At 38.5% G+C, this 14,278-nt stretch overlaps 1 protein-coding gene and 1 non-coding gene across 14 annotated transcripts in view; one reads left to right on the top strand and one right to left on the bottom strand.

Moving 5' to 3' along the window:
* LOC149248137 (serine carboxypeptidase-like 35) overlaps positions 1 to 14,278 on the bottom strand; it is a 55,066-nt gene that overhangs the window by 36,304 nt on the left and 4,484 nt on the right. For 3 of the 13 annotated variants that reach the window (XR_016266651.1, XR_016266652.1, XR_016266650.1), the window contains exons 2-5: positions 9,090 to 9,185; positions 8,538 to 8,633; positions 8,334 to 8,386; positions 8,072 to 8,145 (exon numbers count right to left, since the gene is read on the bottom strand). The exons of 1 other annotated variant lie outside the window; for it this stretch is intronic. Coding sequence is in view for 4 of the 12 variants with exons in the window: in XM_089458345.1 (XP_089314471.1) it covers positions 8,334 to 8,386; positions 8,538 to 8,633; positions 9,090 to 9,094 (154 nt within the window). In the remaining 8 variants the exon portion in view is untranslated. Of the gene's footprint in view, positions 1 to 806; positions 898 to 8,071; positions 8,146 to 8,333; positions 8,387 to 8,537; positions 8,634 to 9,089; positions 9,186 to 14,278 lie in introns of all 13 variants that reach the window. 9 more of the 13 variants (XM_089458345.1, XM_089458342.1, XM_089458344.1 and 6 more) reach the window with 5 other exon arrangements.
* On the top strand, positions 10,424 to 10,523 carry LOC149248139 (U6 spliceosomal RNA). Its single transcript, XR_016267604.1, has one exon. It is a non-coding gene; the product is annotated as a U6 spliceosomal RNA (small nuclear RNA).

The following is a 14,278-nucleotide window of genomic DNA, read 5'->3' as shown; positions in this document are numbered from 1 at the left end:
TCCAAATCAAAAGACGACAGTTTGATTACGATACTTTTTATAAAAGAGAACTGTAAATGGTGCACAATACATAAAAACATTCACAATTCTTTGTACTATGGAGGCGGAATCATCCAAAGGAAGGGAGTTTCCACAGTGGTATACTGATCACAGACAGCAAAACTCTTGAATAAAGCTGAAGATAGTGAACAAAGAAACCAAAATCTGAGAGCAGAAGAGGTCTTATCTGATCAGCGCACTTGCAACATAGGGAAAGTGCGATGTAGTGCACCTACTACACATGGGAGGTGTGATGCATCCAGATTCCCAAGAGGAGAAAGTGCGATGGTCCAGGGACGAGACTTCAACTTGGTTCTTGGTCACAGTTTGCAGCTTAGTTCAGGGATTTAGGCTGAGCTAATGATAGTTAGTAAATAGAAATCACAGGGGTTGATATAATGAGGTTACTAGAGCCACCACTAGGGCAATTAGGATGTTTGCAAATCGATTGTTCTGTTTATAAACAGAACCTGGAGATAGACTGAAGCAACATTGATCTACTTTGCACTTGCATAGCAAATGCAGTTCGAAGGCTAGCTGGCTTAACTTCAAGCTCCATCTGTAAGTTTATAAAGCAAACAAGTATAGACAAGCAAACAAGTTATTCGCTCCCCAGTGGAGTCGCCATTTTGTTATCAGGAAATCTAGTGTCTATGCAGAGCTGCTAGTCCCACTAAGACGGGTAGCTATCTTAGAAACAAACATATTAAATTTACTTTCGCTTTCCTTTATGAGAAGTAGATAGGAGAAGATCAAAGAATACCAACCTCAATCCTTCGCTCGGTTCTTTGCTTGTTCTTTCTCATCACCGACTGGTCTTTGCCGCTTCTCCCTTGACCACTCCGCTCCAAAGAGTACCTGTAAAGTCAAAGCAGCATAATACCTTCAAAGTGCAGAGATCTACAATCATAAACAATATAGGACCAGATATATATTGACCACACAAATGCATATACCACCAAACATACAAGAATGTGGAGGAAAACTTGAATAACTTTATTAATATGAAGATTAGAAGAGAGGATTACAACCCAATGTTCTGACCCAGCATCATCCTCCCAGCATGGAAGCCCTTCTTCACCTCATGGAAAGCTTAGATCACCCAACACTATGATATTCCACCAGGAAACCAACAGCACTTCCTTACAAGATACAAAATTCCAGCTTCTGGATCTCTAGGATGAGGGATCCATATATAGATGATTGCAGGGAGGTGAGTCAGCTTCTGGGATTTTGATTAGCGTCTTCTCTATGATAGTTCTTGATTCCACTTGGAGATTGATGATCTCTTACTCATCCCTGGGTGAATTCTGAGAGGCAAGTGTCACAAGAGAAGTTTCTGGAAGATTCCATGATCATCCACCTCGCAAACTGTCTCTACCATTTGTCCATTCTCTCCCATCGCACCCTACAGAAGGGCTTTCCAGTATGCATCGCACCTTTTACACTGGGTAGGTGAGATGCATCACACCCTTAGCACTGAGCAACCTGTATGGTCCAGTTTTGACCAGTTCTGAGCAGTTTCTTGTGGAGAACTTCTGAGAGATGATGTAATCAGCTAACCTTGTTCCTCAAGGGTATGAAACAACACTTTTAGGGACTCAGGAGCCGTTGGTTTATGGACATATATGATTGGGCTTGCAGTGCCCAAAAATGTCTATAATAAGAACCTAAGGTCGAAACAGTGACACGTGGCACATCATACAAATTCGCTTTACTGAACTAGTCTATAATTAGGTCATTGCGGGAGAGTGGACATAACTCTATCTCTGGGAATACAATTACGATCAGACTTGTGGGGCTAGAAAGAGGACTCAGAGGGTTACTACATGATGAAATTTCATAACTTGGAGATCTGAGGTTACAAAGTTACAGTCGTTCCAAGATCGAGCTCCTAAAATCAAGAAAATGCGATATGAGGAAGTTTAATGGCAAGGATCTGGTAAATTCGATACTACAGATGGAGCAATATTTTGATCTACATGAGGTGCAACTGTTACAAAAGGTACGTATTGCATCTTCATATTTAGAACCAGATCAAATTTTATGGTATAAAGGGCTTTGTTCTTGTAAACCACTTGTTGTGTGGCCAATTTTCACGGAGGAAATGATAGCACATTATGAGGATACAAAGAGAAACACCTTCTTGAGCCAATTGATAAATCTCAAACAAAAGTGTTCAATGTCAGAGCACATTGAGGACTTTCAAAAGTTGAATATAAGGGAAAATAATATTCCAGAGAAGCAGAGGATTGATGTCTCCACAGGGACTTTAAAGGATAACATTCAACATGAGGTTCGTCTTTGGGAACCTGATTCATTGGTCCAAAGGGCATTCAAGTTGGCAAGAAAAGTGGAAAGAAAAATTATGGAAACAAGGAAGTCTACCCCTCACAACTATAAAGATGGAATTGTTGTTTCTCCTAGCCTTCCACAACCTACAAGGTTGACACCACAACAATTGGAAGAAAAAAGAGCAAAAGGGCTTTGTTACAATTGTGATAACAAATACAATAAAGGTCATAAGTGTGCTAAGAATAAATTATTTTACATAGATTATGAAGAGGAGGAAGAAAAGGATCAAGAAACATCAAAAGAAGAGGATATACACCACGAACCAACCCCAAAGAAACAAGAAATGAATCCGACCATATCTTGTAAAGCATTGGGAAGAATTACCACTCTCAAGATAGAAGGACATATCAAGAAGAAAAAGGTTCAAGAAGTGAAAGAGCACATCAAGAAAGAAGAAATGAATCCGACCATATCTTGTAATGTATTGCCCAGAATTACCACTCCTCAAACTATCAAGATAGAAGGACATATCAAGAAGAAAAATATTCAAGAAGTGAAAGATCACATCGAGCATCAAGAAATGAATCTGACCATATCTTGTAATGCATTGGAAGAAATTACCACTCCTCAAACTCTCAAGATAGAAGGACATATCAAGAAGAAAAAGATTCAACCAGTGAAAAATCACATCGAGCATCAACAACAAGTTCTCCAACTTTTAAAGGATAACGCCAGTTTGGTGCAGAATCAAATGAAACAACAGGTAGATCAACATCGCAGTGAAAGAAGTTTTGATGTAAGCGATTGGGTATTTTTATGACTACATCTCAAGGAAGCTATTTATGAGAAGGAAATTTTGGCAATACTACATGCACTTAAGAAATGGCGACCTTACCTAATGGGAAGACACTTCAAGGTAAGAATGGATCACGATAGTCTTAAGTACTTTTTATAACAAAGATTATCTTTAGAAGAACAACAAAAGTGGGTCACAAATATGTTGGGTTATGACTTTGAAATTATCTACAAAAAAGGGAAGAAAAATGTTGTTGCAAATGCACTCTCAAGAAAGGATGAGGATGTGGAAGCATTGTTTTGTGCTATTTCTATTATCCAACTAGATTGGATAAACAAAGCAAAGAACGAATGGAAGAAGGACAAAGAAGTGTGGCCACTCATTCAAAAGTTGCAGAAGATCCCAGTTCAAACAATATTGCAAGAGCTTGATGAGGAAGGAAAGTCATGTTCGAACCTGGAGCAGTCACAGAAACAAGAAGCCGACGGTTACGAAATCAATCTATTTTAGAGTATCTCATCAAGTGGAAGAACTTACCTGCTGAATATTCCACATGGGTGGACAATAATTTTATACAGAAGCATCAAGAACTACTAAAGTGTTGAGGACAACACTTTTTGAAGGAGAGGGGCATGTTAAGTCCCTATACTACTAGTGTAACCCCTTATTGTTATTAGAACAACCCGCTTATTATATTTTTGTGCCCATGTAGTTTCCATATTGTTATTATTGTGCCCCATAGAAGCCCACTATTGTTAGTATTGTGCCCTTACATTATTATTGTTATGTCGGCTCTGATTATATTATGACCCCTTAAACTCCTATATATAGAAAGGAGGTCTTGTCATTTGTACCATCGAAGAATTGTTCATTTGTGTAATGTAAAGGAGGTTGCCCCCTCGAAGAGGATGAATTCTAAGGCGTTTATCTTTCTTCCATATCTTTTTGTTAGTTGGTTTCATAATAGAGTTGGTATTACCAGAGTTGTCTGAGTCTTAGTGATGACTTGCATGGCTTGCTCAAGCCTATTTTATCTCACATGGGTACATGTGCACATTGTATGTAACATCTTGTAAAGTGGAAGGCCAAGTGTTGATATTTGAATGTAATTGTCATAGAGTAGTTAAAGAGTCATGAGGGTAGGTGAAGAGTCACAAAGGGGAATGTCAAGGGTCACCTCAGTCTTTGTTATTTATAGTATCTCATAACTCATTGTAGAGGCTTTTGGGCAACCAAGCTTCCAATAGGAGTACCTTAGAGAAATTTTGGAGAGTATTGTAATGAGCTTTGACTTCTCCACACTGCAGAGTTAGTACATCTCTTTGGAGAAGCAAGCAGAAGTGATTGTAACGTTCCGTTATCGGAACTAGTAGTTGGTCATGGTTGTATTGTATGGTTGGAACTTTCACTTCTTAATGTAACAAAGACAACATGTTTCATGCATATGTTGTTATTGTATTTCGTTTAACTTGGTTACTCTAATGATATATGTATCTCTTTGCTTACACATGTATGTATAGACTCTTTATGTATATGTATGTATGAATCTTACTGAGATGTGATGTTGGTTTAACCATCAATTTCGATTGTTGGTTCACCTGTCTTCTAGTTCGTGTTGATCTTTGCTCCTGTGTTCCCTTCCAAGTTGCGTGTAAGGGGCGCACTCATTCCACCTTCTGTGTGTTAGAACCATTCATGCACCTTCCTTAGCTTTCTCTGCATGTCACACTCTTGCTACCAACAAGGACATCCTACTTTCCTTTGCACGCAACCGCGTCAAGGCGATACTGTACAACCCGCTGCTAGGACTCCTACACCAAACGGTCTGAGGTCTAGTTGGGACTTCTTATCGAGGAGATCCTATGACATGTTGGCGGGTCCAACGCCGTCAAGAGGACCATTACGAAACTATGTAGTATATGTGGGTAGAGGAAATTCTATTGTAAATAAGATTGGTTCATGAGTAATCAATAACAAATAGAGTTGTTTAGGAATTGATTTGAAAAACACATATAATCATATTGGTTCATGAGTAAGCAATAACAAATATAGTGGTTTAGGCATTGATATGAAAAACACATATTTGAAAAATTAATATCATGAATAAGCTCATCTATAATCTTGTCACTCACCTTAATGGGAATCAACTCCTTTGAAAACTTTAACAAATTAAACTTAAAAGTAAAAATGACCTTAAATTGAAAGCTAAAATGAAAACACCTCTATAGGCATGGCATACAAAACCTAAAATCGTTCAAATGATTTCAAGAATGTTTATAAGTTCATTGAAAGAACCCATAACTTTACCAACACATTATATGATGATAGATTCCCAAGTGAATTCAAAACAATGGTAAAGATGTGCTTTTCTAATATTATAAATTAAAATAAAATAAAAACGTTCACCCAGTTATAATATATATGCCATATGTGTGAGTGTAAGGTGCACCATGTCACACAACATATCAATTTCTTAAAGTCATAATAATGCTAGATTAACATTTACAAAGTAACTTATACAAAGATTTAATATCACCTAACCTACCTAACACAAATTTGTTGCCTACTGCCAATTTCTTTTACTGGGAGCTAAATATTCGCCACGACATAATTCCTGAATTTCTTTTACTCATAGCTAACTATTTTTATCTTCTTTTACTCGAAACAAATATTCCCCACTACATAAATCCTTAGTTTCTTTTATACTCATAACTAACTATCTTTATCCTCGTTTTATTTTTAAATGATGAATTTAGATGCTATGTTATTTTGATGATGCTTAATCAAGTAAGAAAACAAAACTGTAACATCTCAAAAATATGTTATCTATGTTTTATTTGATAGAATGATTTCAATTTTTATGATTATGAAACCATGACTGTTACTTTAAATAAATGCACTCAGAAATCTTCCATGAGAATCGCATCTCGAGCCCTCCATCATTTGTTTCAGTTAGACGTTTACTTCCAATGAAAGCATGCACAGACCTAGTTATCGGCCTCTGGGTTGACTAGGAAGGCTTGGAGCAGACATGGATAACAATGAAATGTCAAATACGTTTATTTCTATCATGTAACTCAAAAACAAATATAACGGTTATGAGGAACGTGCAATTCTATTCTATTCAAGCGTGCTATTAGAGCAACGTGCAAGTCCAGCACATACTGTATTTTATTTAAGCCGGTTATTATAATCCAAGGGATACAAAGCAAATTGAAACATCTTTGCTTTTAATTATATCATTCATTGCAAAGATAAAGGATATTAAAGTGAATTATTCAAAGTTTGTAGTTAATGTATCATCAAAACTTTCCATGTTTGACAGGTCACATCTTTGGCCAAACGATATCAACAAAATTATGTTTTCATTCCATTCAAAGTCACTACAACGAATTGTATGAATTTGAAACAATTGATACTGCATATACCATATTCTATGCGCTAAATATGAATTAAAAACAATTCATTCTCATGGAAGATGCTTATCTCACACCTAGAAAGTTGTTCTCAAAAGAAAAACCCCAACTTAAATATTAAAACCTAATATTTGAAGAGGTTTTCCGTTACACCAAAACCTGCAGGTGTTGGTAAACTTTCCAAACGAGTAACTAGGATCCCTATGGTGGAAATTACGGATTTAGAAATGTGGTGATTTTTCCAACAGCTCCCCTCAAACGATTTCATAGAAGTGCGGTGATTTTTCCAATAGCTCCCCTCAAACGCAACCTGGGGGAATCGAACCTGGGTCTACCATGAAGAGGTTTCCGTAGTTGTTGGTAAACATTCCAAACCAGTAAATAGGATTCCTAGGGTGGAAATTACGGATTCCATAAAGGTGCGGCGACTCCCCCTTGGCACCCACTGTTACACCAAAGGGTGGAAATTACAGATTCCATAGAGGTGCGGTGATTCTTCCAACATCCCCGGTTGGCGCCCACTGTTACACCAAAACCCGCAAGTATTGGTAAACGATCCGAACCAGTAACTAGGATCTCGAGGGTGGAAATTACAGATTCCATAAAGGTGCGGTGATTCTTCCAACATCCCCTCTCAAACGCACCAGTAACTAGGTTCTCCATGGTGGAAATTATGGATTCCATAAAGGTGCCGTGATTCTTCCAACGCCCCCTCTCAAACACAACTCCGGGGAATTGATCTTGGGTCCAGGCTCTAATAACTTGAAGACGTTTTCCGTTACACCAAAACCCGCAGGTTTTGGTAAATGTTCCAAACTAGTAACTAGGATCCCACAGATTCCATAGAGGTGCCGTGATTCTTCCAAAACCCCCCTTCAAACGCAACAACGTCAGTCCTCTGATACCATGAAGAGATTTTCCGTTACACCAAAACCCATAAGTGTTGGTAAACGTTCCAAAACCAATAACTGTGATCCATAGGGTGGAAATTACGGATTCCATAGAGTTGCGATGATTCTTCCAACAATATTGTGATTAATTTTTTATAAACTCCAAATTAAGAATAATAAATTAATACTAGTAATTACCTAAGGCCTTTTTGTAATTTACTAATCAAAATGACCTAACTGATTCACTTGATAATATTGATGAGACTTTGTATCTCCCTCTTGACAATTTAAATGCACAGAGTGATGGTTATCACGGCTTATTATTTGGTTAAAATATTCTCAAATTTCTGTGACTATCCCTCTCTAAAGTCCAGACCTAAAACAGTATTGGGTTTAGTCCTCGAACTTTCCACTAACACTTCGTTATCTAGAGCAGACAACCTGAGTCATATCTAGAAATTAATTAATGAAACGGTTGATTGCAGAAAAGCGATGGACAGTAAGTCGGTCCAAGTGGAATGAAACGCAAAAGCACTTGTCACTTGTAATCTTATGTGAATCAAAATAACAAATATTGTGACTACACTTATACATGAGTGGAGATTTGAAACTGAATTTTTTTTGGAAGTGTTTACCATGAAGCCTTTGAGATTAATGACGGTGTCGTTGTTTGTGCCGTTGTTGCTATCAAATATCACCTCTACAAGCTCTGGGAAAAAATGATACAGCCAACCAGCCGACCTCATAGTGTAATTTGATATAATCAATTATATTCATATACTTGGAACTCTTTCAAATGAATTAAATTGGAAGATGTATATTATAATAATGCAGTATAGGAAGATGTTTTAGAATAATTTAAAATATAAATATACATAAACTCTTAAGTCAAATTACCTTCATAACTCTCTCCTGTTATGTAAAACTCGAGAGACTTGTATGCTGGAAACCTTTCCAACCAATTTAACAAAAAACCGTAATTGTCTTTAGTTGCAAATTCAGTTCGACTAGAAGTTTAATCAACGCTTTTAGACATAAGCTTAACACGACTCAAAGTTTAAAAAATGTGAAATGAAAGCAGGGTGAAGGCTAAAATGTTACCTGTAATTTTGCCTCCGAGACACTTCAATTCGGAGAATGTATTTGAATAGGAGAATCCAACTCCAATAGGTGAGTCCAAGAGTAATATGCTTGCCTCTGTAAGAAAACAGTCCATAGAATACCATAACTAAAAAAGGTGAAGGCTTTCGACCAATTCAAACGTCTTATATTTAAATATATGTGGTTTCCAAGAAAAACAATTTCTTAGTTAGCATTAAAGATTTTATGCTTCTCTGCACCATCTTTGTCCTTCCAGGATTTATTTTATAAATCAATACACCATATGTAAAGCTTAATAAGGTGAGGTTTATAGGCATATAACAGTTTCTTTTCTACAATTCATTGTTAAGTTTTTAAAGGCATGACGGTTATTTACAGCTTATTCTGCTGTACGAGGCTATTTATATTAAAATATTGTTCTCATGGTGCTTAAGTTAGTGAGACATCTGAGATTCTTGCTCTGTTTAAGGAAAAATGATCCACAAAATGCAATCCTTCCTAAAATGCAATCCTTCCTTCTCTGAAAAACAAAGGGCGAAAAGATCCATTTACCTCATTCATTAAAGTCACTCAAGAGATTGGAGAATCATCAGAACTGCACAGAAAGTAAAAGGCGCAGCAGCTAAGCCCCCCAAGAAAAGCGAGACCCTGCAAAATGAATAGGAACTCTAAGAAAATTTTCATTAGTCTTGGGAAGAATTGATGAACAAATAGAATAATCCCTGCAAGAGAAACTCTCTTCTGGGAACGTAGAGGGGAATAAGCTTCCACGTTAAACCATGAAGAAACAGCTCAGGCCATTACACATCTTAACTATTAATTATTAGTTTTCTCTTTATTATTAACTATTATTTCCACAGCCTAAACATCTTCAATACTCTAACATTCCATAGATGGAACAGAGCAGTACACAGTCGCAACTGGGGAGTTGTTGTGATTAAATATTCCAATAAACTTGTAGGCAAAAAATTTCAATAGTTGACTCTAACATTCCAAAGATGGAACAGAGCAGTACACAGTCGCAATGGGGGGAGTTGTTGTGATTAAATATTCCAATAAACTTGTTAAGCAAAAAAAATTCAATATCAACTATACTATATATGACATATATTATATAAAAAAAATTCAAATTAAATTTCTATCATTTAAACATTAAAGACATTTTTTTATGTGTACTTTTTTATGTATATTTTTGTTGATTAATTTTGTTTAAAATCCAACCTACAATCCAACTTCTCAAAATAATTTCGGAGATCAATCTATTTATATATGAGAAGATAAGTATATAATTTAAATTTAAATTATATATATAAACCGGAAATCTAACCAGCGTTTAAGGCAATCAAATCTCTGGGTGTAAATCTATACTGCTAATTAGCAATTATACCACCAGCCCCATAATTCAAACTAATTATATATCAATCAAAATTAACCATAGTTATATTTATACTATCAACCCCATAATTCAATGTAATTATTTATAAATCAAAATTAACCACATTTATCCTGAGCGCCACAGGTTATTAGGATTCGAACGGTACTATGAGCGCTTCTAGTAACATTAACCACAATAATCCGGAGCGCAACAGCTTATTCGGACTTGGACAGCACTGTGAGCTCTTGAGAAAAAGGCACAGCTTGATGATCGTGTAGCTCTTGAAGCCTACCCTCCGAAACAGCCCTCTGAATTCCTTCCCCTGTTCTCTCCTTCCCACCCGGCTGTATAGACCACCATCTCAATGTTAAATAACAAACCCTATCTGCTCGACATATTTTCAACTTCTTCCTCCTCCAACAATTGCTTCCACAATTAAGACTTTCCCGTTCCTTGTTAGCTTCTTTTCAGCGATTTTGTCCCCAGTCATGGATAAGTAAATTTGTTACACGTCTTTTCGGAGATATCCAATAAAATTGGAACGATAAGGAGAAGATTAGGATGACCCTGAACAAGGATGACACACCAATAAAGAAATAGTCCAATTTTTTTTATTTTTTATTATTTTTTATGGAAATGCAAAACCATAGATGAATTCATTATTTTCATCATGAATCATCGGCTGACGGTTTCTGCCGGATCATATTAACCCCCATCTGCTTCACTCCCGGGACTCTTATAATTTTTTATAAATCATCAGTGGTTGATCAAGCAATGGGTTATGGTGGCAGAGAGTATCATCTCATAAAGATGGAGCTAATGAGGGTGCTGCAGATTTAAGTGATGAGTTGATCTGTTGCACGGCCCCATGACCCAAAACATGATCAATAGAGTCCATAGAGGCTGCCATGTATGAACACCATGAACTCCAGATTTACATGATGATAATCTCTGCTGCCAAGCCCATGGCTTTACAAGTACACTTCGTCCCATTCCATACCAATTCCTTTTTCTCATACCATTGCTCATGGCCGCGGGCAACACGTCAACTCTCTTTATGAGATGGTACTCTCTGCCCCCATATCCACAATGAAGATAAGGATGTCTTCATTAGTGGAGTTCATGTGACCAGAAATGGAATAGATGAATAGTTCATAGAGGCTGTCATGTGAGCAGAAATGGAATGGGATGAGTGGTTGTGATTTGTTGGTTATCTTTATTTTGATTATATATTTCGCAATATTCTTAAAATTGGATGATTCACTTAACTTGGGTTGATACATTCGCTATTTTGTCCCTATCCATTTGGTTGGATGTCCCAGAATCTCCAATCTAGAGATAAGCACAAGGGAAATAACACTCCTTAACTGGTGGTTAATTTTTGTTTTCCATGTTTTGAGTTTCGCCCACATGAGACATCATCATCGATGCACCGTAATTTGGAAAAAAACAGTTCTATATCAATCTCATCCTTCAACACTACCTTAGCAGCTGCTTTTGTAAATGTGTTAGAAAACCTACATAGATGAATCTAACTAGTAAAGGTTGAACACACAGTTTTGCAGAGCAAAAACACTAAAAGAAAATGGAAAGAACAAAAGAATGATTCATTAAAAAATATGTTACAATGCTCATGATAGAGCATTATTGGGTGAAGATCCCAAGGTAATGCACCATAGTGGCGATCAATGAGAGGACTCAACACCTACAACAAGTTCCAGAGAGAACTAATAGTTGCGGAGTGAAAGGAGGAGCAAATCAGGGAGTAAATCATGCAAAAGAACTAGCGAGTTGCAGAGTTAAAGAAGGAGCAAATCAGAGAGTAAATCATGCAGAAGGAATCTTGCATGTAGTCCTATGCTCTAACTAAGTGTCCGCATGTAGGTGTGTAGTACCTCCAACACCCCCCTTGAACACCACTATGGGGAAAAATAGAAAATGGGCCCTGGCAACTAAGGCCAAAGGTCACCCAAAATACAGTGCAACTTGTACTAAAATTGAGGAAAGAGGGAAAACCTCGTGGGAAAACCCCCCCTTAAAATACAATGTAATCAAAAGAAAAGAGGAAGAAAAGACAGTTGCTAAGCAACTGTGTCCTTCACTCCAAGATGATCTCGTAGAGAGCAAAACTTCTGCTCAGTGAATGTCTTGGTGAAGATATCTGCAGAGTGTTCTGCTGAAGGACAAAACTGCAAATCAATGACCCGATCATGTACTAAGTCTCTGATCTAGTGCATATGGATCTCTATGTGCTTCATCCACTGCCGCTGTACTGGATCCCTGCAAAATTTGAGAGTTCTCTGGTTGTCACACTAGATGACAATGGGCTAGTGGAACTAGACACCCAACTTAGTGAGGAAGTGCTCTAGCCACAAAGCCTGAATGGTAATGTTGACTACTCCTCTGTACTTGGCCTCGGCTGAAGAGAGAGCAATAGCAGCCTGCTTCTTGCTCGACCAATAGATAGGGCTAGACCCTAGACTGAGTGAATATCCGGAGGTGGACTTGCGATCAATGTTGTCGCCCGCCCAATCAGAATCAGTGAAGCTAAGGAGGTTCAATGCAGTGCCTGCTGCATAGTGAATCCCAAAGTTGATGGTGCCCTGCACATATCGAAGGATGTGCTTGGCAGCATTCCAGTGTAGCTCATGTGGCTCCTGCATGTATCTGGAAACTGCCCCTATTGCATATGAGAGATATGGTCTGGAGTGGGTGAGATACAATAAGCTCCCCACTAGCTGTTAGTAGAGAGTACTGTCAACTAATGGAGTGTCACCTCCATCTTCAAGGCGGACCCCAGACAGAAAAGGAGTTGGTGCTGGCTTGTAGTCAGTCATGTGAAATCTCTCGAGGAGATCCCGTTCATACTTAGCATGAGAGAGTTTGATGCCTGTGGCATCCTGGCTGATCTCAATACCAAGAAAGAAGTGTAATGGACCCATGTCCGTCATCAAGAACCTATCATGCAAGGCCCTCTTGACTGCAGTAATGGTTGAAGCTGAGCTGCCGGTGATCAGGGGATCATCCACATACAAAACTAAGATAAGAATGGAATCATGTGTCCTGAGCATGTAAACCTTCGGATCAGACTTACATCTTTCAAAGTTTTGTGAAAAGAGAAAAGAATCCATCTTCACATACCAAGCTCTCGAGGCCTGCTTAAGGTTGTAGAGAGATTTCTTCAGTCTGCAGACCAAAGATGAATCCTGAATGAAACCATGTGGCTGCTCCATGTAGATCTCCTGAGATAGGTCTCCATGAAGAAAGGCATTCTTCACATCTATCTGATGTACTTCCCATCCCTGGGCAGCAGCAATGGCAAGTGCAAGGTGTATGGAATCCATCTTTGCTACTGGAGCAAAGGTCTCATCATAATCAATTCCATGCACTTGTTCGAAGCCTTTGGCTACTAGCCTATCTTTTTGTCTGGTGATTTGCCCATCTACAGCACTCTTGGTCCTGTAAACCCATTTGCACTAGACAAGTTTCCTTCTTGAAGGAAGGGGGACCAGATCCCGGGTCTGGTTCTCGAGGAGGGAGTTATACTCCTCCTCCATGGCGGACTCCCAAGATGGATGCCCAACAGCCTCAACATAAGACTGCAGATCAAAAGACTGAACCAAATGACAATGCCAGGATGGCGTTGGTTCAGTGGTAGTGAGGGCAAGAGGAGGCTCAATAAACTCTGAGCTAGTCCTCCACAGATCAGAATTATCCACCACAAGACCATTTCTAGCAGCTGGGTGGTCTTGTGCATATATCTCACGTAAGCTCTTCGTTCTCTCATTTATGATAGGGGAAGTTGATTCACTACTGGAAGCCTGATCTGGGCTTGGATGTGGATCATTATATGCATACACTGGATTTGTATATGAAGACTCGGTCTCTGCATCTGCATGCTCTGTATCTTCATCTGAGTGTATTAAGTCATCATCTCGGACATGAGGTATATAAAAGGTGTTTGCATGTGGCAATTGAGGTGCATGCAAGAGACTTTCCTCAAATTTGACACTTTGCTCAATGATGAGCTTGTCCGTAGAGGAAATCAGGAATCGGTATTCCTTCACACCATCAGGGTATCCAACAAAGATGCACTCAATGCTCTGTGGATCAAGAGCCTTCCTCTTTTCAGAGGGGATCCTGGCCCATGCTTGGGAGTCGAAAACACAGAAGTGGGTGACCTCTAGTTTAGTGCCGCTCCAAGCCTCAAAGGGGGTCTGATCCTTGACAGACCTATGAGGAGATCTATTCTGGATGTAGTTAGCACAATTAAGTGCTTCCACCCATAGCTTATGAGGCAGTGACTTAACATGCAACATGCAGGAAGCCATCTCTTTGAGAGATCAGTTCTTTCTCTCAGCAACTC

This window comes from Pinus tabuliformis, chromosome 7 (genome assembly GCF_031772625.1).
Source record: "Pinus tabuliformis cultivar Carrire ecotype Pingquan chromosome 7, CPIR1, whole genome shotgun sequence".
NCBI lineage: Eukaryota > Viridiplantae > Streptophyta > Pinopsida > Pinales > Pinaceae > Pinus > Pinus tabuliformis.
The sequence above is the reverse complement of the archived record's forward strand: the minus strand, read 5'-3'. Positions and strand labels throughout refer to the sequence as shown.